This window comes from Rhinatrema bivittatum, chromosome 4, assembly GCF_901001135.1.
Source record: "Rhinatrema bivittatum chromosome 4, aRhiBiv1.1, whole genome shotgun sequence".
In the NCBI taxonomy this organism is placed as follows: domain Eukaryota; kingdom Metazoa; phylum Chordata; class Amphibia; order Gymnophiona; family Rhinatrematidae; genus Rhinatrema; species Rhinatrema bivittatum.
In genome coordinates, this window is record NC_042618.1 from 435,200,507 (window position 1) to 435,225,429 (window position 24,923).

General features: G+C 43.5%; 1 protein-coding gene across 5 annotated transcripts in view; it reads right to left on the minus strand.

Annotated features, from left to right (window-relative positions):
• Positions 1-24,923, minus strand: part of SLC41A2 (solute carrier family 41 member 2) — a 160,665-nt gene that overhangs the window by 103,280 nt on the left and 32,462 nt on the right. For 4 of the 5 annotated variants that reach the window (XM_029601520.1, XM_029601522.1, XM_029601521.1 and 1 more), the window contains 4 exons: positions 19,067-19,138; positions 17,264-17,408; positions 13,410-13,556; positions 7,189-7,336 (listed from right to left, as the gene is read on the minus strand). In XM_029601520.1, coding sequence (XP_029457380.1) covers positions 7,189-7,336; positions 13,410-13,556; positions 17,264-17,408; positions 19,067-19,138 — 512 coding nt within the window. The remainder of the gene's footprint in view (positions 1-7,188; positions 7,337-13,409; positions 13,557-17,263; positions 17,409-19,066; positions 19,139-24,923) is intronic. The other variant, XM_029601523.1, reaches the window with a different exon arrangement.

Genomic DNA, 24,923 nt, shown 5'->3' on the forward strand with positions numbered 1-24,923 from the left:
TTAAAGTTAGCCGAATAGATGTAGCCGGCTAACCTGCTGCTTATACGGATATCTTTAAAAGGTATCTGGGTTAATAGCGCTGTCACTGTCAGCATGAAAAAAGAAAATATATTTATTTATTTTTGGCTTTTATATACCGATCTTCTTGCATTGGATACAAATCAAACCGGTTTACAGTGAAACAAACTGAATACTTGCCCTGGGGCAATTACATAGAACAAAGAACATTCAAAAACAGAAAACTGAGTAACAAAAGGTATAAGAATTAATTAATATCATAAACAAAACCATAACAAAGCAAAAGATGAACATAGGCTTAGGATTGCACTAAACCGTTTGGGCAGGTTGCAAAAAGGGTGAACGGAACGACTGAGAGAATTGCACAGAGCATGAAAGAAAGAAGGCGACATGAAAAAGGGAGAACCAGAGGGGAACAATGGCCCTTGTCAAGGGATAAAGGGAGAAAAGAGACCATGAGAGTGCATGAGAGGATGTATTGGTTAACATGCGGGTTCTGGGAATGCTAGGCTGAATAGCCATGTTTTGAGGTTTTTCTTGAAAGAGATTGGACAGGGATCTTGCCGGAGATCTGGTGGTAGAGAGTTCCATTGAGTAGGACCTGCTGTGGAAAGGGCCCTATTTCTTAGAGAAGATCTAGATTGTGGGACGAAAAGGGTGCCTTAGTATGCTCTTCTCATCTACTTATACACGTAAGCGCCCCCCAGATCCCCCCATACCATACCACCCCTCCACATTGGTGGCCAAAACTATCCCTGCCGGGAGCGAGGGTCTCATTCACTTTCTCCGGATGGCTCCCAGTGCTGCCTCTGATAAGTGTTACACATGGGATTGCTGAAAACAAACTGAGCATAATTTACATTTCCAGTGCTGGCGAGCGAGACCCTCACTCCCGGCAGGAACAGTTTTAGCCACCGGGGTGGCGGGGGGGGGGAAGGGCTAACTGTTTTAAACTGTGGGAGGCGGTTTTCAAAATTCAGAGAAGGGCAAGGGGTTGCCATGCATAATTGAAAATTTAAAAATGAAATAGGGGAAAGTGGGGGATGGGGAGGATGGGGGGGGAAGACAGATAGAAAAATTAGTTTCTTACCTGATAATTTTCGTTCCTGTAGTACCTAGGATCAGTCCAGACTGCTGGATTATGCCTCCCTTCCAGCAGATGGAGTCAGAGAAAAGCTGAAAAGCACCCCCTAGATATACTGGTGTGCCACCTGCGATCCCTCAGTATAAAGAATATCGAAGCAGAATGAATCATAGAAACATCCAATCCTGCTGAATAGTAAACTCCTTTAACTCAACCAATGACTAGATCAAGTAGGCCTAGTGCTCTGAAAACACAAACAAACTTGTCTCCCTATATGAAAATAGAAAACCCTGTATAACTTGCCTGAAACTACGCATCAACACGTATTCCGATACTCTGCAGCTGCAGGAACTGTAAGGAGACAAAGGAACAGAAAGAAATACTAGCAGACTCTCCAGTAGCAAATAGACTTGGGCGGGCATCTGGACTGATCTAGGTACTACAGGAACGAAAATTATCAGGTAAGAAACTAATTGTCCTTTCCCTGTACGTACCAGGATCAGTCCAGACTGCTGGGATGTACCCGAGCCACCTTAAATGGGGTGGGACCCAGAGAGTCCCGCTCGAATCACAGTGCTACCAAAAGAATCCGCCGATGGATCACGGATATCTAACCGATAATGTCGAGCGAATGTGTGCAAGAACTTCCAAGTGGCCGCCCTGCAAATCTCTTGGGGAGACACAAACTGACTTTCAGCCCATGATGCCGCCTGAGAACGAGAGAGTGAGCCTTAAGCCCATCCGGTACAGGCCGTCTGCACCTAATGTATGCGGAAGCAATCGCGCTTTTCAACCAGCGGGCGACAGTAGTCTTGGAAGCCTGAAATCCCTTCTTGGGGCCATGCCACAAAACAAATAGATGATCTGACCGTCGAAAATCATTAGTCACCTCCAAGTACCGCAGAAGTGCCCGACAGACATCCAAACGCCTCAGATCCAGACCTTGAGAAGAGCGGATATCCTCCTCAGAGAAGGCAGGTAATTCCATCGCCTGATTGACGTGGAAGGATGAAACCACCTTAGGCAAGAAAGAAGGTACTGTGTGCAGGGACACCCCGGACTCAGATATACGCAACGGCTCCCTGCACAATGCCTGAAGTTCCGAAATGCAACGCGCTGAAGAAATAGCCACTAGAAATACTGTCTTGAGAGTTAAATCCTTCGAAGTGGCTCTCTTGATAGATTCAAATGGAGAAGTGCAGAGACCGCGGACAACCAAATTCAAGCTCCAGGATGGACATGGAGCCCTAACAGGGGGACGCAAATTCCTAACCCCGTGTAAAAAACTAGCAATGTCCGGGTGGCAGGCAAGAGAAGAACCATCAATCCTGCCCCTCAGACAGCCCAGAGCCACTACCTGCATGCGAAGCGAACTGTAAGCTAAGCCCTTTTTCAAACTGTCCTGCCAAAACGCGAGAATATGCCCCAAGGAGGCCCTCCTTGGCGACAGCTTTAATCTACTGCACCAGGAGCCAAAGACCTTCCAAACTCTAGCATAGGCGAGAGACGTCGAGGACTTGCGTGCCCTGAGAAGAGTAGAAATCACCGCTTCCAGGTAACCCTTCTAAGTTGTCTCCGCTCATAAGCCAAGCCGCTAGACAAAAGCGATCCGCCAGATGGGAAGATACTGGGCCTTGACTCAGAAGATTTGGGAGATGACAGACGCAATGGACTGTCCACCGCCAGATTGACCAGATCCACGAACCAAGGCCTTCTTGGCCACTAGAATTACCAGACCCCGGTGAGATTCGATGCATCTTAACACCTTTCCCACTAGGGGCCACGGGGGAAACACATAAAGGAGGATGCGTGGAGGCCACAGAAGTACCAGCGCATCCACCCCTTCCGATCCGTGTTCCCTCCTTCGACTGAAGCAGCGAGCCGCTTCGGCGTTTCGCTGAGTCGCCATTAAATCCAAGTGCGGTGTCCCCCAACGTCGAGTTATGAGTTGCATCGCCTTGGCCGATAGTTCCCACTCATGGATCCAGGTGTTGTCTACTGAGAAAATCTGCCTGAACATTGTCCACGCCTGCGATGGGTGGGGCCGCGATGCGGGACAGATTGCGTTCCGCCCAGGCCATTAACAAAGTCGCTTCGGCAGCCACCGGGCGACTTCTTGTGCCTCCTTTCCTGTTTATATACGCCACAGTGGTCGCGTTGTCTGATAGAATTTGCACCGCCTGATGGTGCACCATCGGGAGGAGTTAACGCAAGGCCAGACGAATCGCCCAGGTCTCCAAGCGATTGATGGACCATGTGGCCTGCTGGGGGGACCTTCGTCCCTGCACCACTCGGGACTGACAGACCACCCCCCACCCGGATAGGCTGGCATCCGTCGTAACAATGATCCAAGGTGGAGGTTCCAAGTCCACCGTCCGGTATTAACCACCAACTGAGACTGGACCGTGCCGGCTCCGGCAAAGGCAATAGCATGTTGTAGTCATCTGACTTGGGATCCCAGCGGGAAAGCAGTGCCCCCTGCAAAGGGCGCATATGAGCAAAGGCACAAGAGACCATTTCCAGAGTAGAAGCCATATGCCTAAGTACTGTAAATAATCCCAGGCTGTAGGCAATGGCAGTTCCGACAGGTTCCGCACCTGAGCCATTAAATTGACCATTTGTTGCCGTGGAAGAAACACTTTTCCCACTGAGGTATCGAATCGGGCTCCCAGAAACTCCAGGTGCTGAGTTGGGGTTAGATGGCTCTTCGGGAAGTTGATCACCCAACCTAGTGCCTGTAGCTGCTCCACCACTGACTGAACCGCTAGCTTGCACAGAGCTTCCAACTTGGCCCTTATGAGCCAATCGTCCAGATAGGGATGGCACTAGTATCCCTTGGTGGCAAAGAAAAGCTGCGACCACCATCAATGCTTTGGTGAAAATTCTGGGGGCTGTCGCCAAACCGAACAGCAGGGCGCAAAACTGATAATGGTCCCCCAGAACCATGAACCTCAGAAATCTCTGTTGGTGCTCCTGGATTCCAATGTGGAGATACGCCTCGGTTAGATCCAAAGAAGCCAAAAATTCTCCTTTGTGGACGGCTGCAATTACAGACCTCAGCGTCTCCATGCGGAAACGCGGAACGCACAAAGCTCTGTTGACCTGTTTCAAGTCCGAGATCGGTCAGAACGTTCCTTCCTTCTTTGGAACCACGAAGTAAATGGAATACCAACCGTTGCTGGGCGGCGGATGCTTCCTCTAAGTCACGCCTGGGTTCTTTTCCATTCAAGGGAAAATTGTTGTTCGGAGAAGAGCTGGATCAGCTTATCAAGGACTTAGGAGACAACAAGGTTTATAAGTTACCTGAAGAAAGGCCCCGGCAGTCTAGACCCTTTGGGAATGCCAGAGGTCGATTCCGGGGGCAACGCCGGTCCCGTATGGGAAGGAGTGGTTCCCTTCCGCAGAGGCAGCAAGCGTCGGGGGCGCAGTCTTGGACTCCTTCCTTTCGTGGTCGACGGCCCCAGCGCTCAGGATCTTCTCCGTCCTTTACCTCCAACAAAACTACACAATGATGGTGCGCAGACCCATTCCCCATTCCGCGTATCGGGGGTCGATTGGCCCTATTTCGGGAGGAATGGGTCAAGATAACTTCGGACCAGTGGGTCCTCGACGTGGTCAGTCACTGTTACGAGTTGGATTTTGCTCATCCGCTCCGGGATCTTTTCCTGACGTCACCATGCGGACCTCCGGAAAAGCAGCGGGTGATTGCTCAAACGTTGGACCGGTTGAGGACACTGGGGGCGGTGATCCCCATTCCACCAGCCGAACGTCGCACTGGCCGGTATTCCATCTACTTCGTGGTGCCTAAGAAGGAAGGCACGTTCAGACCAATTTTGGATTTGAAGCGAGTCAACAAGGCCTTACGCGTTCCTCGTTTTCGCATGGAGACGCTACGATCTGTTATTGCGGCCGTCCATAAGGGAGAATTTTTGGCTTCTTTGGATCTAACCGAGGCTTATCTTCATATTGGAATCCGGGACCGTCACCAGAGATTCCTACGGTTCATGGTGTTAGGGAACCATTTCCAGTTTTGTGCCCTTCCGTTTGGGTTGGCGACGGCCCCAAGAGTGTTCACCAAGGGTTCTGGTGGTTGTTTTCTAATGGAAAATGAACCTGCAGGAAAAAAAAAACTGGTGCAAATGCTGGCAGATAGATATTTTTTTCCCTGAGGCAGTTTTCCCTTCGAAAACCGGTGCAGTGCCTGCGCAGGCTTTGCATCCATGTGGGCACCTTTCAAATGCCCCCATGAGGAGCTTCCGGCTCAGGCTTTGGCTCAAAAAAGAAGAAGGGTAACTATGGCTGGTACCTGGAGCTTGTGGGTGAAAGGCTGAGCCGGACGACAAAAGGAAGCTCCAAAGAGTTAACTCCTCGCCTGGCCAAAGCGGAGGACTGAGAGTGACCCTAGCAGTGGCTGCACCCTGTCACCAGCAGCAGGACATCACTGCATGCTGCACTGCCCAGTCCAAATATGAGAAAGAGAAAGAGAGAATGTGCCAGAGCTGAACTGGGAAAATACAGAGACTATATGTAAGGAGACAGGTGATGGGATTCAGATGGAAGAGCAAAGTGGGAAAAAAAAAAAAAAAACAAAGAAAAATTTCATTGATAAAGCAACAGAAGTAGTATGGATGTTTTGTTTTTTTGGCCCAGCGGCAACTAGGTCATATTACACCAATGCAGACTGGAAGGGGAAAGATTAAACACTATTTCCATTCATTAAAGGCAAGCCTACAAAGTTACATCACCATTGTATAATTTAATGACTCAAGAAAAACAAACAGTAAAGCAGCAGCGTTAAACATTGTACGGTTGGGCAGTTAAAAGGGATATAATAATTGATTTTGCTTATCATTCATTTCATTACATTTCTGTGCGAAACCATCACCAGAGCTTCAGGCTATAGAGAGGACTTAGGAAAGGACTGGATAACAGAGGATCTTGTAGGAATCGCGGAGCTGAATAATTGGTGAGGATGGGCCGAATAGTCATGCCGTATGAACTTTTTCTACCATCATTTTTATGTTTCTAGATGTCTGAAAATAAGAGGTGGGCCCATAATTAAGAAGAGGTGTGGCCTAGTGGTTAGAGCAACAGGCTGAGTAATGGGGAAGCCAGAGTTCAAATCCTGCTTCTACCATAGACTCTCCTTGTGACCTTGGGCACAAACTTAGGGCCTTATTTACTAAGCTTTTTTTCCATAGACATAGAATGGGAAAATGAGTCCCTTAGATAGTAGGTCCTTAGAGGAAGGGACTTACTAAAAGGTACCTGAATTTGTAACTCGCCTTGAGCTAGGCCTGGAAAAAGTGAGTAATCAAATCCATAATAAAATAAAAGGTATGCACTATTTCATATTTTTGAAGTGTGAAAATAAAAGAAGGGAATGAAGACTGAAAGAGCAAGGCGACCAAGAACTGGACAAGTTAAGCTAGTACACCTGCTTTAATTCTGTACAGCTCAAAAAATATTCTAGTTCTCATGATATAAATAGTACAAACCAAACTTCATAAGCACTCCTAACTGTCCCTTCCGTCAGAACAGCAAAACTAACCCAAGTAAGAGAAAGGGCATTATCATTAGCAGGACCTATACTATGGAACACATGCCTCTAGAGATCAGATTACAAAGAGACATCAAAACTTTAAAAAAAAAAAAAAAGTTTAAAAACCTGGCTCTTTAAACAAGCTTATCACAAAGAGAATGGAGAATAGAAAACAGAAAGGAGTAGGGAGCGGGCAGTAGAACATCCACGCACAGCACCTAACCCACTATGTGCGTATTTTTATTTTATCTCACTACTAAAAGTAAGATTCAGTTTTTAAAATTATACTTGTTATTAAATATGATACAGGTATAAAAGGACTAGATTTATCACATTCACCAAATAGTATTTATCACAAAATTATGTAACCAAACCTTTATGGCACCTGTTTAGATTATATGGTTCTATACACTTATCAAGATTAATTTATGTGCCTTACTGTAAACCGCTGTGATGGTACGTAACTTGATGGTATAGAAAAGTTTTTAAATAAATAAATACGCAAAAGATTTATTTTGTTTAGATCCCAGTGACAGATACTAACCTGCTTATAAGCATTGCAGTTATGACGGGTTCCCACCCAGAATGAAGGACAGTCTTTGTAGCAGGATGTTTGGAGGCTATTTTAATCCAAATAGGAGTCAAAGCCAGGAAAAATATACCAACCAAAGCAGGTACATAAGAATAAGACCCTGTGAAAAACAAAAGTTACCAGAGAGTGGGTTAGTCTGTTTATTTCTAGCCATCTTTATTAAAGGTTTCCATAATTCATTAAAATAAAAGTTTATTATAAATGTGGTCTAATTATTACAGCACATAGGGGAAAAATAAAGCTTTTAGTGCAGCAAAAAAAAATAAAATAAAATAAAATCACAAATTGATGCCAAATCAGTATTTCTTCCAAGGATTGGGTTGCTATAAGCAAATATTTTTGGTTACATCATCATGTGAGCACTACTTTGTTACCAAATGCCTATCAATTTATATGTGAAACATAGTCAAACCTTTCCCCAAATACAGAATAAAGAGACTATAAAGTATAAATAGAAATGTGTTATATTTTGTTTTAAGTTATTATATTTTATATAGATTGTCAATGTTTACATGTTAGTTATGGATGTATCCCTGTAACACACATCGAACATGTATTTTGAGACAGCAGGCTATAGACTTTTAAATAAATAAGAACATAAGAAATTACCATGCTTGGTCAGACCAAGGGTCCATCAAGCCCAGCATCCTGTTTCCAACAGAGGCCAAACCAGGCCACAAAAACCTGGCAATTACCCAAACACTAAGAAGATCCCATGCTACTGATGCAATTAATAGCAATGGCTATTCCCTAAGTAAACTTGATTAATAGCAGTTAATGGACTTCTCCTCCAAGAACTTATCCAAACCTTTTTTGAACCCAGCTACACTAACTGCACTAACCACATCCTCCGGCAACAAATTCCACAGCTTTATTGTGCATTGAGTGAAAAAGAATTTTCTCCGATTAGTCTTAAATGTGCTACTTGCTAACTTTATGGAATGCCCCCTAGTCCTTCTATTCGAAAGTGTAAATAAGCAATTCACAAATCGCAACAAGCCAGACTTTGTATGCAGTGAAACAATGTGAAAACATAATCACTACCATGCCTCATAAAACAGAATCAAGATAGACATAGTTAAATGGGACACAGCCAGCATGGATCTACTCACAAATCTGCTACTTTTTTTGAAGGGGTTAATAGACATGTGGATAAAGGTAAACTGGTAAATGTGGTCTATTTGGATTTTCAGAAGGTGTTTGACAAAGTCCCCCATGAGAGGCTACAAAATCATAAGAGGACTAGAATGGGTAAATGTGAATCGGTTGTTTACTCTTTCAGATAACAGAAGGACTAGGGGGCACTCCATGAAGTTAGCAAGTTAGCATTTAAAACAAACTGAATAAGTTGCCAGGTACTTGTATCCTAGATTGGCCATGTTTGGAAACAGGATGCTGGGCTTAATGGATACGGTATCCATTAAGGTATGGCAACTTCTTATGTAAAAGAATCAATCATAATAGTAAAACCATGCTAATAAAAAATAAATATTTCAAAACAGCTAATAGCACAATCAATAATTATACTAAAAAATGTTTTCAAAAATTTCCCTAAAAACAATAAAATATTTCAAAACACCAGATGCAAACACCCAATAATTAAAATTAAAAAAGGATAAAAAAATATTCTCCACTCTCCATACTTAGGGAATTTTGATTTCCAGTTGCCTAAAATAGTCCTGGATTTGCAAGAAAAGAAGAGGGAGGCTGTTACTCACTTTCTCCTCTTTTTCTCTCTCTCTCTCTCACACACACTCACAGAAACATGCACTTGCTCTCACACACACACACACTCTCTCCCTCAGGCTTTCAAACACACATGCTTTCCTTTCTCTCACATACCCTCCCCCCCCCCTTAAAAACACACAGGCTTCTCTACATTCTGGCACACACTCCCTCACATACATGCTTTCAGGCATACACACTAAACACCCTCCTACAGGTTCTCATACATACACCCCCTCTCTCTCTTTCAAGCATTACCATAGATGAACTCTCTCTCATACACACACATGACCTCCCCTCTCTATCAAGTCTTTTCTTTGAGGCCCAGCTAGGCCTCTGAATCTTCTTGGGCTGCAGCAGGATAGGCTCCACCATGGCTCTGTCAGCCTTGGGGTCCTTCTCAGGCTGGCAGGATGGGCTCTGCCACAGGCCCCCAAGTCTTCTCAAGCAGAGGCAGAATGGGCTCTTCTGTGGCCCCATGTTTTTTTTCCACAGTGATGGGATGGGATCTGACACAGCCCCACTGGACCTTGGTCTTCTCAGCCCGCACCTGCCAGTGGGTGCACTAAGAGGAAAAGTTGTGCGCTCACAGTTTAGAGGAAATACTGGTGCCAATAATCCAATCAGCTATGCAAATCAACATATTTATTGACCTCTGATCAAAATGTATCTTTCTACTAAAAAGATATATAATAGTTTGCATTTACACAGTAGGATTCCAATGTCATTTGCAATTCTAATAGTTCAGAAACCTACATAAAGTCACCTCTGGTGTGGAAAGTCTGGCTGCCAATATTTATGCCTGACCTATATTCCAAACAGAATACAGAAGCAGCAGCAAATCTTATTAATATTACCCAGCTGAGGTCCAAGCAAAGTCACTTTGTCTGAGCCATACAGAGACTTTGACGTCAAGAATCTCAGGGACTTTTCTAATTGATAGGTCACCACTTTGGTCACTAGAGCACATTTTTCTATCTAACATAAGCAAATATTCTAGCATCAATATTTGTTCCAATCTCACTATCGTCTTTTGTTATTTTTCTCATCTGGAAAAAAAAATCTATTATACATATAATTACATAATTTGGTTGAAATTAGTCTTTAGTTTACCAAGTTTAACCTTCTTCGAGTAATTATTGGTTTTGAACTATCTAAAGAAAGGTGAAAAGCCACAGGAACTGAAATCCAACCCATTCCACATATGAAGAAGCTGCGTCCCTGTCAGATCCTAAAGGAAAGCATGAACTGCTAATGCATGGATCTGAATGTTAAGATCTCAGGGTACCCAGCAATATCATTACTGTCTTGGAATCCATCCAAACTAATTTCAAAAATGGTTGCTGAAAATGGCTAGCAATACGACAGCAGCATATTCAATATCGACCACTCACAAGACAAAGGATTCATTTGTTTAAATGTTTGAAACCATCTGCCCTCTAGTATCAACTGAAGATGTCCTTCGTTTAATCCATTCCTTCCTATACATTATCCCATTCATTAGTGCCTTCTCCCAAACTGCAGTTTAGAAGGTAAAATCTCTTCTAGTAGCATAATAAACGACAGCAGATTAAGACCCTAATGGTTCCATCCATTCTGCCCGTAAAACGTTTGGAACTGTAACTGCCACTCTGTGCAGGTTACCCCCAAGCACAAATGTTACAGCTACAAGTTACCATGGGCTAGCCCTTTTTTTTTTTTTTTTTTTTTATTTCCATCCTCTATCCACTAGCAGGGCCAGATTTAAGCATCAATAAGCAGAACTGGAGTGGGGGGAAGGGGGGTGTTAGATTCTGGATATTAAAAAGTGGGAAGAACCCGTCCCAGAGTCCCATGGCAGTTCCCCTTTGAAGCAGGCTCCTCCTTGGCACAGCTGCACTCCTTTCTGGCCTGGGTATGTGGTGCTTTACAAACTTGGCGCCCCAGGCAATTGCCGGTGTTGCTAATGCATAAGTCTGGGCCTGGCCACTAGTGCTTCTCTGTGTTTGTTCCATGCCCTGTTGAACTCCACTACTGTTTTTTGTCTGCATTCTCTCTTCCAGGGGGTGGGGCATCCCAAGCATTCACCACGTTTTCTGTGAAGAAATACTTGACACTCACTGCTCCTGTGTCTACCTTCTTGGAGTGTCATATCATGACCCCTAGTTCAAGATTTTGACTCTGAGTCATCATTTATGATTGACATTTGGATATAAGAATTTTAAAACCCTAATCATAATTCAAAACTACCAAGCTTCTTTTTTCATCTTTCAGCTAGAAAAAAAAACCCACAAAAAAAGTTATGGAAGAGCAGCAATATCTGAAGCTAGAATGAACATTTACAGAAAAACAAAAATAAGTGAAACTGAATTGGAATAATTTGATTAAAGAGAATACGTCCATGTGTCAGGTTTTAAATCAAAACTAGCAAAGTAAAATAAAGGCAACCTCTACAACACAAAGCATCTTCTTTTCTACTGTTTCTATCGATCACACTTTTATCCCTCAGCATCATGCTGGGGATCTGGCAGAAGCATTCAGCCAAACAAATGGAGTCTGAAAGGCTCATGCCATGTTTGTCTCTCTCAAATACCCCAAATACACAGCACGATGATCCCACAGCGCCCTCTAGGGTTCAAACATCTCGTGCCACCAACACTGAAAAATGTGTTTTATATGGACGCATTTGAATGAAATACATTACCAAAATTGGAAGATGGGAAGGACATTTTTGAATAAAATATTTCCAAACATAAAATTATATTCCCCCCTCCCCCCATTAAACTAAAATAAAGTGAATTTATGTTAGAAAATAATTAGGCTGACCCAGCAGTTAACTAGGATGAGTGCTGGCTGAAGTCTCAGGCTTGCCTAGCAGAGGAGGGCAGATAAAACTGCAGGCATGAGGAAGGATAGTTCTGGAGGGGATCACTCATGATCCCCTACCTCATCTTTTTTGAGTAACCTATCAAGAGGTTTGAAGGTCCAATACAGACAGTAAGACCTCTGGCATACTTTGCAAAGGGAAAAGCTGCTTATGAGCTTGGGGGTGGTGGAAGGTGGGAAAGGGGGTGAGTGTATATCCCTTTTTGTTTGGTGTCCTAGCCACACCAAATGTTTAGGACGCTGGAAGACACGAGGACCATGACTGGAATAAGAACATAAGAAATTGCCATGCTGGGTCAGACCAAGGGTCCATCAAGCCCAGCATCCTGGTTTCCAACAGAGGCCAAACCAGGCCACAAGAACCTGGGATCCACACTTGTGCTGACCATGGACATGCACTTATCTTGGAAAACAGACTCCTTTAGTTCTGGACAGAACGCCTTGTCTGCTTTCAAGGAAAGCATTGTGATGTTTTAAATTAAGGCAGAGAACATTAATTACGATAAGCGTGCAGCAAAACCCCTTTCTGATGTGTGAAATATTTTAAAATGTTCTTAGACGGTATTTTAGCAGAGAAAACAAAATGTTTACGGCACTAAGAACTAAAACTGGAAGCCACGTTTGAGAGATGCAAGGCAAAGCATCTGAAGCTGGAAGGAGGGAGGTGAAGAGGAAATGTGAGGAAATACTTCTTTACAGTGGGGATGCCTTGACAAGTCAACCAGCAATTTGTAAAGGTGGTAGCAGCCAAAAGAAGAGGGCTGAATGTGTGTGTGTGGGGGGGGAACAGCCCGGAACACAGTTCTGGCACTTCATTCAGGCATAAGAGGCAGAACAGGGGCGTACAATCCCCTCTCTCCTCCAGGCAGCCTGCAGGAAGAGAATGTGAGGGGTGAGCCTGGGGCACACAGTCTGCTCCTTAATCCATACCCTGCCCCCCACCTATCTTCCTGCAGTGCTGGGAAGGGTTGATAATGAAGCAGACACAAGTAGAGCAAAGAACAGCACCAAAAAGGGTTTGAGTTTATTTGAAACTGTCAACCAGGCTGCCTGCCTCTGTCAGATTCATAGTTGAAACCTAAACTGGAGCGGGAGCCTTTTAGGAGGGGTGCAATGACAGTACAGATGATTTCAGAACATCCCACTTATTTTATGCATTCTACATCTGCTCCTTTGTGCGGGTGGCCGAGAGGGTTAACATAGCGCACAGACTCCTAACAGTGTCACGAGTGCACACTCCTCCGGGAATGCCTCCTCAAACTCCGGCTAAAAGTGCACAGGCTATGGAAGACCATGCGTACCTTTAGCTGGATAGAAGAGAATAATTCTCCGCCAAGATTTGTTTTAGCTATTTCAATGGTTTCTAAAGTTCTTACAGAAAGTATCTTTTTGGCACAAAAAAAAAAAATTGGAAGCTCATGCCCAGTGAATGCTATAATAAAATCAGGGCTCTCTTAATCCATATCGCTAGAAAAAGGTTACACTCACTTTTCATTCATTTTCAACATTATTGGGCTGAAGAAAAAGTTGCTAATGGTTTTGTTTTGTTTTTTTATATATACAGTAGCTAAAACTCTACTTACCCAGGCAATCATAAAGACCTTGGCTTATCCAGGCTAATATGGCAAGAGTGATAAGGTCCCCAAAACTGGCAGCAATAGGTGTGGCAACATTGTCGGGATTTATACCAGTCTTCTTTGATCCGACAATCACACCCACCATAATTATCCCTAAAATGCACACAAATGTTAGCAACACATTAACTTTTTTTTTTTTTTTTTCAGTAAAATGATTCACAGTGTTTTACCAGGCGGTGCTTCTCTTATGTATATCTCCTCTGCATTTACAAGAAAGGTCAATGAGGAACCTTGGAGATCTGGTTGGTCCCCAGGTAGGACAATTAAATTACAAATATCTTTATTTTAAGGTGGATAAAGGTGAACCGGTAGATATAGTATACTTGTATTTTCAGAAGGCATTTGACAAAGTTCCTCATGAGAAGCTTCTAGGAAAAGTAAAAAGTCATGGGATAGGAGGCGATGTCCTTTCGTGGATTGCAAACTGGCTAAAAGACAGGAAACAGAGAGTAGGATTAAATGGACAATTTTCTCAGTGGAAGGGAGTGGGCAGTGGAGTGCCTTGGGGATCTGTACTGGGACCCTTACTTTTCAATATATTTATAAATGATCTGGAAAGAAATACAACAAGTGAGGTAATCAAATTTGCAGATGATACAAAATTGTTCAGAGTAGTTAAATCACAAGCAGATTGTGATAAATTGCAGGAAGATCTTGTGAGGCTGGAAAATTGGGCATCTAAATGGCAGATGAAATTTAATGTGGACAAGTGCAAGGTGATGCATATAGGGAAAAATAACCCATGCTATTGTTACACAATGTTAGGTTCCATATTAGGTGCTACTACCCAAGAAAGAGATCTAGGCGTCATAGTGGATAACACATTGAAATAGTCGGCTCAGTGTGCTGCAGCAGTCAAAAAAGCAAACAGAATGTTGGGAATTATTAGAGAGAGAATGGTGAATAAAACGGAAAATGTCATAATGCCTCTGTATCACTCCATGGTGAGACCGCACCTTGAAATCTGTGTACAATTCTGGTCACCGCATCTCAAAAAAAGATATAATTGCGATGGAGAAGATACAGAGAAGGGCGACCAAAATGATAAAGGGAAGGAACAGCTCCCCTATGAGGAAAGACTAAAGAGGTTAGGACTTTTCAGCTTGGAGAAGAGACGGCTGAGGGGGGATATGTTAGAGGTGTTTAAAATCATGAGAGGTCTAGAACGGGTAGATGTGAATTGTTTTTTCACTCTTTCGGATAATAGAAGGACTAGGGGGCATTCCATGAAGTTAGCATGTGGCACATTTAAAACTAATCGGAGAAAGTTCTTTTTCACTCAACGCACAATTAAACTCTGGAATTTGTTGCCAGAGGATGTGGTTAGTGCAGTTAGTATAGCTGTGTTTAAAAAAGGATTGGATAAGTTCTTGGACGAGAAGTCCATTACCAGCTATTTATTAAGTTGACTTAGATAATAACCACTGCTATTACTAGCAACGGTAACATGGAATAGACTTAGTTTTTGGGTACTTGCCAGGTTCTTATGGCCTGGATTGGCCACTGTTGGAAACAGGATGCTGGGCTTGATGGACCCTTGGTCTGACCCAGTATGGCATGTTCTTATGTTCCACTGCTCAGGGAAACAGCCAATTGGAATTTGGAGGTGAAGAGCCTGAGCAACACCATTGTATGTTGGATTGAGGAATGCAGAGTTCTGATATATGTATTTGTTCTGGAGAACATGGTAACCTGTAGGTTGCCAAAACGTTTACTGTGCCAACAAAACTTTTGTAACACATGAAGTTCCGAGACCCATAGGTCCCTTCTTCAGATGTGACTGCAACACTGCAGAAAGTGTTTATAGCCTCAGAATGTCCTTAGGTGGGAATTCCCACTGTAGAGGTCTTCAGGAGGTGTCAAATGCAGTTTGGATTGCCATCAATTAATATCTATTAGCAGAAGTTTAGTCATTGGAGGCGTTAGAAATATTGGAAACAGGATGTCAAGGCAGCACCTCATCAAGACTGACTACAAAGTATTAAAGACTTCCATAAAATATCATGAATCCAATGCTTTGGTTTAGTATAGTTTTGTTTTTTTAATCTAATAGTTGACTGTTTTGGTTGTCATGTCCTTCTTTCCAATTTTTTTTAAAATTGCCTTTGAGAACCAACAAAGATATATTAGAGACTAAGGCGCCGATGCAATACAGTGTGCTCAGCCGAGCGCACTGTATAACCCGCAGTCCGACGCGGGCTAAATAGGCGTTAATCCACCCCCTAATGTATTAAGGGGATTAGCAACTATTTAACACACGTCGAAAGCGGAGTGGATGAGATAGCGCTCATCACATGCAAATGCATGTGAATGAGGCTATTACTCATTCACTCCGCATTAAAAAAAAAAAGTGTGCATCTCAGACGCACATTTAGCTCTCAGGTACTAACGCCTGCCTGGAGCAGGCGTTAATAGCTGAGCACATGTAAAAGAAGTACAGAAAAGCAAAAAAACCTGCTTTTCTGTACTTAAGTAAAAAAAAAGAAAAAAAATACCTCAGCAGACCACAGAGTTAGGAAGACCAACGCCGGTAAACTCGGCATCGGTTTTCATAATTGGCCATCTGCCGGTAATGAAAACGGACGCCGAAGTTATGAAAACCGATGCCAAGTTTACCGGCATCAGTTTTCGTAACCAGCAGCTGCCGCGAGTTTGTGTTAGCAAGGAGGTGCTAGGGGCGTTAGCATCTCCTTGCTAGCGTGACCCCCTAATTTGCATATAGCATGGCACCCCCTTGAGGACACCATGCGCGCGTTAGGAAAGCAGGCGCTGACTTTTCAGCGCCCACTTTCCGCATATTTTTTTGCATCTGCCCCTGAGTGTGCCAGATGGGTAATTAGGCCAGAGGTAGCACATCGATGGTTGTTTGCCCAGGTTTGGAGGACCTGCTTAGTTTCTCCCACATCCCACTTGCTGGAACATTTCTTGCTCTGGATAAGATACCCCAGCCAGACAGCTGAGTTTGTGGCATACTCTTGGGATGGTACTTTGTGCCCATGTACTTGTGGGAGCTGAAAAACGGAGAAAACACAACTCGCCTTATCCTGCTCACCATTCTGATGTGGAAAGCCAAGCAGTATCCTCTCTTTCTCCTGCCTAAGCTTTCTCAAGTCTTTATTAGTTTGGTTGCCTGGACTTTGCATCTGAGGATGAACCTGTTTATTGTGGTATCTTTGTATTCAATGTAATTAACTATAAAAGTTATTCCAGTATTGTAAGTTTCCTGTGCCTATTATTTAAAATCGGCAGCACCACACCTACCCATCATTGAGGAACCTACGCACATGGTAGACATGGGGACTGTCAGCAGGGCCACAAGAAATCAGAGAATCGTGGGATCAGATGGAGCCATAGTAACAGGGGGCGTGGAAATGGGGGTCACAGAACCAAAGAAAGACAGACAGATGAGTAGGAGGGGAAAACATCAAACATGCTCGGATCGGGTGAGGTCAGAGCAGGTGGGGGATGAAAGTGCTGGAGTCAGGCTTGGACTAGCAGTAGAGGGTGCAAATATCCAAGATGGAGGCAATGGGAAGAGGAAATAGAGACTAAAGAGGGTGCTGGGGAGGAACTGAGGAGGAGGGGAGTAAAGAGAGGCCTCTGGGGAATTTCCCTGGGTATCATTAGATAAAGCTATATTTATACTAGTTGGTGAGTGTGTTTAATTGCTTATCCTGGCTCCCTGCGAAATAAATTCTTTTGGGTTATGGTCTTCCCTCCAACCTGAATATTACCACCCCAACAACCCCATTTGGAAACTTGGAAGGGGGGAAAAAAAATCTTAGCAAGGCAATCCACACCTTGTAAAAGAGATGCTATAAATGCAGTCGCCACACTGCTTGAACACAAAAGTATTGAGTAATCCAGCTGGTATTTTCCTTCTGGTATCCAGCCCAGTATGACTGCCGCCACTGCTGCCAGAAATCCAACCACTGTTGCTTGCACCTAAGAAAATGAAAAAAACCAAACAAAAAACCTTTGTTAATGCATGAATACAAACCCTGTGGTGGGTAGCTAAATGGATTTAAGTACATGCTGTTTTCTGTAGGATGCAGGTTGTAGTCTAAAGGCAATACTGAGCTGTATCAACGAACTGGAGCCTCCAAGGTAGTGATATCTTTAATTTCATTTTTGGATCAATACGACAAAGATGAGGCTGTTCATGTGCTTCAGGTCTGAGGTGGTCTCCAAAGATCACATACATCCTGGTACTTAGATGGTTTGTATGTTGGTTCAATAAACAGCCAAGCCATCTGATTAACTGTCAGATTTTCCAAAAGCATGAATATCCCCCAGTTTACCACATTACATTTATGAAAGCATTTCCAGCATGTCCTCTTTATATTTCAGGTTTAGAATCAACTGCATGAAGCCTTACATGTGCAAAAAATTATTTTATGAGGTAAGAACAATCAGGATATCCACAATGAATATGCATGAGATATTTCCATGCACTGCCTCAGATGCAGAAAAATCTCACTCATGCATATTCACTGTGGATGTCCTCATACTCAGGTCAGGTTTGGGAATCCCTTACTACAATATACTGCCAGCCCCAATTGCAGACTACTGGAACAAAATGTGAAACGTAAAAGGAAAGCAGCAGCTCAGGACCCAAGTCCCAGCCCCAGCCTCATCCTACACTCCTGGCTGTCTATGGAAAATAGGGGAAGAGGCTGCAGACCGTCAATGTACATGGTTTCAATAAACAAAACATTTTTAAGTAGAAATCTTAACGTGACTTTATCTTTACACTCTGAGCCTCAAATGTGTTTGAGGCATGAGACAGCTATGAGAGTCAGATATTTTATACAAAGTCAGACAAATGAGAGGTGAACATTATAAATGATAAAGGTGGTGAAAGAAAGATGCTAGATTGGCACTCTTGGAGTACTACCAGAGCTGGGACCAGCTTTTTCTGCACTTGGGGCAGATATTGAAAATTATGCCCGCCCCCCTGACTTGTGAGTTGCTGCTCCAGCACAGCACTCTCTCCATTAAGGCCAAGGCACAGCTGTCCTCTGGTGCTGGTGGCTCCAGCAAAACATGCCCTTCCCCCTTATCTTCCCAACATTTTCCTTTATCTCATCCCTTCACTCCTCGTGCAGCAGTAGCATCCCTCCTCCCTCCACTCCTGGTCTAGCAGCATCCCTTCTCCCCACTCCTTGTCCAGAAGCATCCATCCTCACTCCTCCATTCCTTGTCTAGCAGCATCCTCATCTCATCTGCTCCCTTCTCTCTACCCATCAACAGTCCTGTCAACCTTATGCTCAATAACAGAAGTCCCCATTTCCCTACAACCTCTAGCCCAGCAGAAGTAGTTCCTTCTCTCTCCGCTCTCCCAATCTTCTGGCTCTCTCCTTCACTCCCTGCCCAGTAGAAGCCATTCCCCCCTCTCTCTCTCCCCCCCCCCCCCGCCTATACTTCTCAGGACACAATACTGTGCGGTGGAAATGGCAATACCTGCCTCACGCTCTCACATGCCCTGAGGTAGCCCCGACCCTTCTCCCAAGCAAGCTTATTCACTGCGGATATCCTGAAAACCTGACTAGCTGGCAGATCCCCTATTAGAAAGGCTTTTTCAGTTCTCTCAAAATTCTCACCTGTTTTAAAGCCAAATTTCCAATTATTAGGTTCCACTTTTCGATGGGCGAATCCATTTTCCCTACGTTTACCTTTTAAAAAAATATATATATATATTTTAGTGTGAAACTAGAATGTTGAGACTTTAAATCTGCACACAGCAAATGCCACTGGAAAAAAAAAAAAAAAAAAGAGAAGTTCTTCACTGAACAGTACTACAGGGAACAGATCTGTAACCAACATAACCAAATTTGATTCAAAGCTAAATTCTAAAAACTGAAAAAAACTTAAACTAATTACATTTTTATTATATATACTACCACTGCAGACACCCTCCTAGACTGTATGCTCTCTCTCGGGTAGAGACGCGGCACGGCTGTATGCAATTTCTTGTAAATTTGGGGTTTGGGTTGCTGTATAAATACTGAAGTGATAACAGTAAGATATCGCCTTCATGATCAGGTGCAGGTCCCAAAAAACTTCTGCCTTAGCTTAACAGTCACCTTGAAGTCTCCTTGGTTTCCTGAGACTATGCTACACACTTCCAGCCTCTTGTCAGACAATTTAATGGAAGATTTTCTCATCTTGATTTGTGTTAGCTATGAATCTGTTCTCTACCTCTCACCTCCAACTCAAATGAATTTCTCTCCAGTAAATTCTCTTACTCATCAATGAGACAAGGAAAAAAGGCAGCACGGCTGCAGGCACACAGACATTATTACACTCAGACAGCAGCAGGTAATGGACAGGTGCAAAAGTGTAAAAGGCACAGGATGATTACATAAAATCTGACATAGGTACTTATTTTGCTTTTCAAAACTGACCTAAATTACCTGTGAAATTCTAAGCAAAGCAACTGGAAATGAAAAACAACCACAAGACACAAGCGATAACTTGCATATATAATGATGCAGGATTACAACTTTAAAATCCTTCAACAATAATCATTACTAAAGGCAGAAAGGATTAACTGAAGGTGCAAAAGCTCTTTCTGAGAAAGGAAGTTGTTTATTATAAGGTGCTATTGGCCATAGGAGCCAGCTTTTAAAAATGATTGGGAGAGCTGAACCCAACAAGTTACCCTTCCCTAAACACAGTGAAGTTTGCTTAATATTGGGGTTGCTCAAGCACTCCAAGAGCTGGCACCTATGCTATTGGCTCCAATTAACATGCCCATTCCAGGACTGTTTATTTCTGTTCTGCGCCAATGCTACAATTTTTGCAAACAGCATCCCCAGTCCCTCTGGCCAGCAGGGACTGGGGCTGATGAGAAGGCAGTGTCCATGCCCTTGGGAAGGTGGGATTCTCAGCATCTTTAAATAGTGACATCTTCAGGTTGGCTTAAGGGAGCATTTGTACCATGCTCCTGAGCAAAATCGCAGGCCACACCCTTCAGATGGATGATTGGCATTGCAATGGCTGGACTAGATAGGAAGGGGAATGAGATTAAACATGGCAGGAAACCCCAGGTAGCTGGAAATGAAGGCCCATTATGTTTCAGCCTCAGTACCAGGATTGGGCATACTCTGAATGGACTAAAGTAGAAGGTCGCCTGGCAAAATAAACAAACCTTACTTAATATCTACCTATAGAAAATAGGCGGGATTTGTTCATGTCGTAGATTAGTAGCTCTCAACCTTTCATAGACCAGTGTCAAACCTACCTCTACTTGCAAAATTAATATAAAAAAAACTATATAAAACCAATTAGCAGAACACTTAGAAAACAATAATATCCTATACCCATCACAACACGGATTTCGCAAAAACTATAGCACTGAAACACTTCTGCTTGCATTAACAGATAACATCATGAGAGGGTTTGACAGCGGTAAACATTACATACTAGTGATGCTAGATCTATCAGCGGCATTCGTTACAGTAAACCATGACATACTACTAAATAGACTAGAAGAAATAGGACTAAACAACAAAACAATTAAATGATTCAGATCATACCTAAATAACAGGTACTTCCAAGTACAGATCAAAGATGTAATGTCAGACAAAATAGACCTTCAAACAGGAGTTCCACAAGGTTCCCTCCTATCAGCCACACTATTCAACATATACATGCTGCCACTATGCTACCTGCTAGCTGGACTGGGCATAATCACATTACATATGTGCCGATATTCAACTAATACTTCCCATTGACAACACAATCGAAATAACATTGGACCTAGCCAACATGTACATAGATATTATAAAACAGCTTCTAAACCAAATGGAGTTAATTATAAACATAGAGAAAACAGAATTCTTACATCTAGAAAGAAAAAAAAACTTAGAAATCATTCAAAACCCAATCACACTCAAAAACAGCCAAAAGATAGAACTAACTGAGAAAGTACGAAACCTAGGAGTGATAATCGATACAGAGCTAAATATGAAACATATATATCTTTTAAAATAAGGGAAGGATACAAACTTATGACTCTTAGAAGACTTAAGCCAATGTTAACGCCAACCAACTTCCGATCAGTGTTAATTTTTGCGAGCACTGACTATTGTAATGCTCTGCTACTGGGTTTACCATACACAACAATTAACACCACTCCAGAAACTGCAAAACACAGCAGCTAGAATTCTGACTGGAAAAAGTAAGAGAGACAATATCACTGACACCCTAATTGAATTACACTGGTTACCCATTGATCAGAGAATACAATACAAAACGCTATGTACCATACATAAATTAATTTATGACGAAAAAACAGATTGGCTGAACACAGCACTCCGAGTACACATCCCCAACAGGAACCTGAGATCAGCAAACAAAGCACTACTAACTACTCCCTCAGTCAAAACAGCAAGACTAACCCAAGTAAGGGACAGAGCCCTATCCTTAGCAGGACCTATATTATGGAACTCCATGCCCTCAGAAATCAGATTGCAAAGAGACATTAAACTATTCAGAAAAAGCCTAAAAACATGGCTATTTCAACAAGCATATCACAAAGAGAATGGAGAATAGAATCCAGGGATACGTAGAAAGCGATGAGTTTGAACATCAACACGCTCCACCTACTCAATTTGAGTATGTTTTACTTTTTTCAAACAGTCATGAATAACATGTAGACTAATATACTTTAAAGCCGTAACTGATAAAACTAAGCATATACTACCTCACTTACCAATTAATATCTATTATGAAACTAAGTACCGTATCTTACAGGCACCTGTTAGTTGTTAAAATAATACACATTTAAGCAACATTAATTTATGTGCCTCATTGTGAACTGTTGTGACAGCTACTGGCTTAACGACGGTATAGAAGAGAGTTTAAATAAATAAAATCTATATAAATAAAAAGTAAATGTTAGTTTGTTCAAAATTTTAAATCTCCGAAAGTTCTTCACCGATTGCTTTGAAATTTTGACACAACGTTGCATTCAAATAAGCGCGTGTTTTTATATACCTATATTATATAGATGTCACACCTGTGACAGGTAAAAACATGCTTTTTTGGAAAAACAGCGCCATCTGTTGGACGTAAAAGTAACACATGCCATCTACAATATAAATGGGCTCTGACCGACGGACCACAAATGCGCAGTAGAGAGCAGCTCTACTGCGCATGTGCGGACCATAGAGCTCTGCGCTACGTGCTGGGTGTCAGAGGGGAGGAGGAAAGGGCAGACGAGTCGCCGCTCCGAGAAACGGCTCAGCCCGTTCCTCCGCCGCTGGGGAAGGGGGGAGGGAGTAGGGACTGCTGGACAGTTACACACAGGAGGAGGAAAGGGTAGAAGAGTCGCCGAGCCAGTCCGTCCACTGCCGGGGAAGGGGGGAGAGGGAGTTGGGACGGCCCGAGCAGAGCAAATGCAGTAGAAAGCGGCTGTGAAGCGATCACAAGCAGCTGCAGCCACCAAAGTGCAAAGAGCTGAACAGAGAACAGCTCGCCCTCCTTCCCCGCCCCGAGTCCCGTAGATAAGGAGAAGCCAAGTTAATATCCCGCAACTGCTGGGGGGGGGGGGGGGGAGGCAGTGCTGTCAAGCCACCCGTGGGTCTCAGCCACCACGGGAAGTGTTTACATGGGCATCGCTCCACCCCCACTCCCAGCAAAGCACTGTCACGAAAGTGAAAGCCAAAGCTCTGCTCCCTCCTCCCTCTCAAGGGTACAGGTCTCCCAGAAAGAGCAAAGTAAGCTAGGCAACGTGTCCCAAATCTGTTGCAGTGCCTGCCGCCTGCCCTTTGTGAGGGGGGGGGGGGGGGGGGAACGGAGTGTTTTCCTCACTCTCCCAGACACAACAGGCGTGGGAACTTTGCAAGCTCTTGCGAGTGCAGAGCAAAGATTTAGGTGGAGAGGGGACAAAAATATCGCCCGTTTTAACTGTGTAAGAGAGAAGTGTGTTAATGTGCGCTGAAGGCGAGTGTGAGTGCCAGAAAGAGGGAGACTATGTGAGGGATTGGGCATGTGTGTGAGAGGGATTGGGCGTGTGTGTAGGACAGAGGGAGAGTATGTGCAAGAGAGAGAGAGAGAGAGAGAGAGAGAGAGAGAGAGAGAGAGAGAGAGAGAAAGCCTATATAGGGGGCTGTATGAGAGAGAGAGTCTCTACCCCCCCAGCTCTCCACTTATAGGTTAGAGTGGAAGGGGTTGAGTGTAGAGGGGAATGGGAGAGCAAAGGAGTTGGGGCCTGTAAGGATATAGAGTGAAAGGGGTCTGAGCCTGTCCCTCCGCCACCGGGGAAGGGGGGAGGGAGTTAGGATGGCAGGACCATTACGCCTCACGAGATCCCCCTCGGCCACCGCTGCAGCTCCTACCATCGCCGCCACCTCTGGCCCTTCGTGGTGCTGGGGGAGGAGCAGGGCAGAGCAAAGACGTAGAAGGAGAGGGGACAAAAATCTCACCCGTTTTAACAGGTTTAACGGCTTGTACTAAATATTTTACGATTCCATTTCAATGTTTCAGATTGCATTGTTAAATTGAATTTTCATAGATTGATTTATTTTCATTTAATTATTTCGTGTGACATTGCGTTGGAATTGAGCTGTGTCATTTACCATACCGTTCATTTACTGAGTATAGTTTATTTTTTTTCTTTTTTCATTTCTAGAATTATGCGGTTTACATCTAGACACAGATTGCTTCTCACATGGACAATTATGTTGTGTGTTCTAGAGTCGACAAACCAGACAGACAATCTCTATATCTGCACAGACAATGGAACAAAAAATATTGTGTACCCACAAGCATTGTGAAATTAAACATATTAGAAACGTGCACTCTCCCTTTTCTTTTCCATTTAACCAGACTGAGCCACAGCAACGCGTGGCCGGGTACAGCTAGTAAATAAATAAATGGCTAGTGCACCCTTCTCAAGCATTTCAGATGTCATATACCCCCTGGTTCGTAAAAATTGTAGCACTGATGCAGAACAGAGAATATGAATCAAGGTCACTGTATTCAGGGAAGGGTATGTGTTGGGTTTAGCACCCCTAATCTTTTTTAAAAATTGGGTGAGAAGGGGCCGGATGACGTCACGGAGCGGAACAGCAGCATGAAAAAAGAGCTCCCGAGCACCATGATCCTGTACTTTAAGAAAAATCTGCATCCATCCTACTTCCTTCGCAGTAATTTTCAGCGATATCATAACCTAAGCCCATATATATACATGTCTACCAGGCAAAAAGGGACAGATCTTAGGAAATACTCGTATCATAAATCGAGAGAAATCCTGGAAGGCCTGGGCAACAGCGAGGAGCCCGTGATGGCGGACCCCCCAGAAGCGGACAAAGATTCTCTAAGCGAAGAACAGGGATTGCAGGAAACGGGGATATCCACCCGTAATGAATTCCAACAGTGGTTCAGCGACTTCTGGAGAGACATGAAATTAAATAAAAAAGAACTGCTTGAGAAAATAGCGAAAATCCGTGA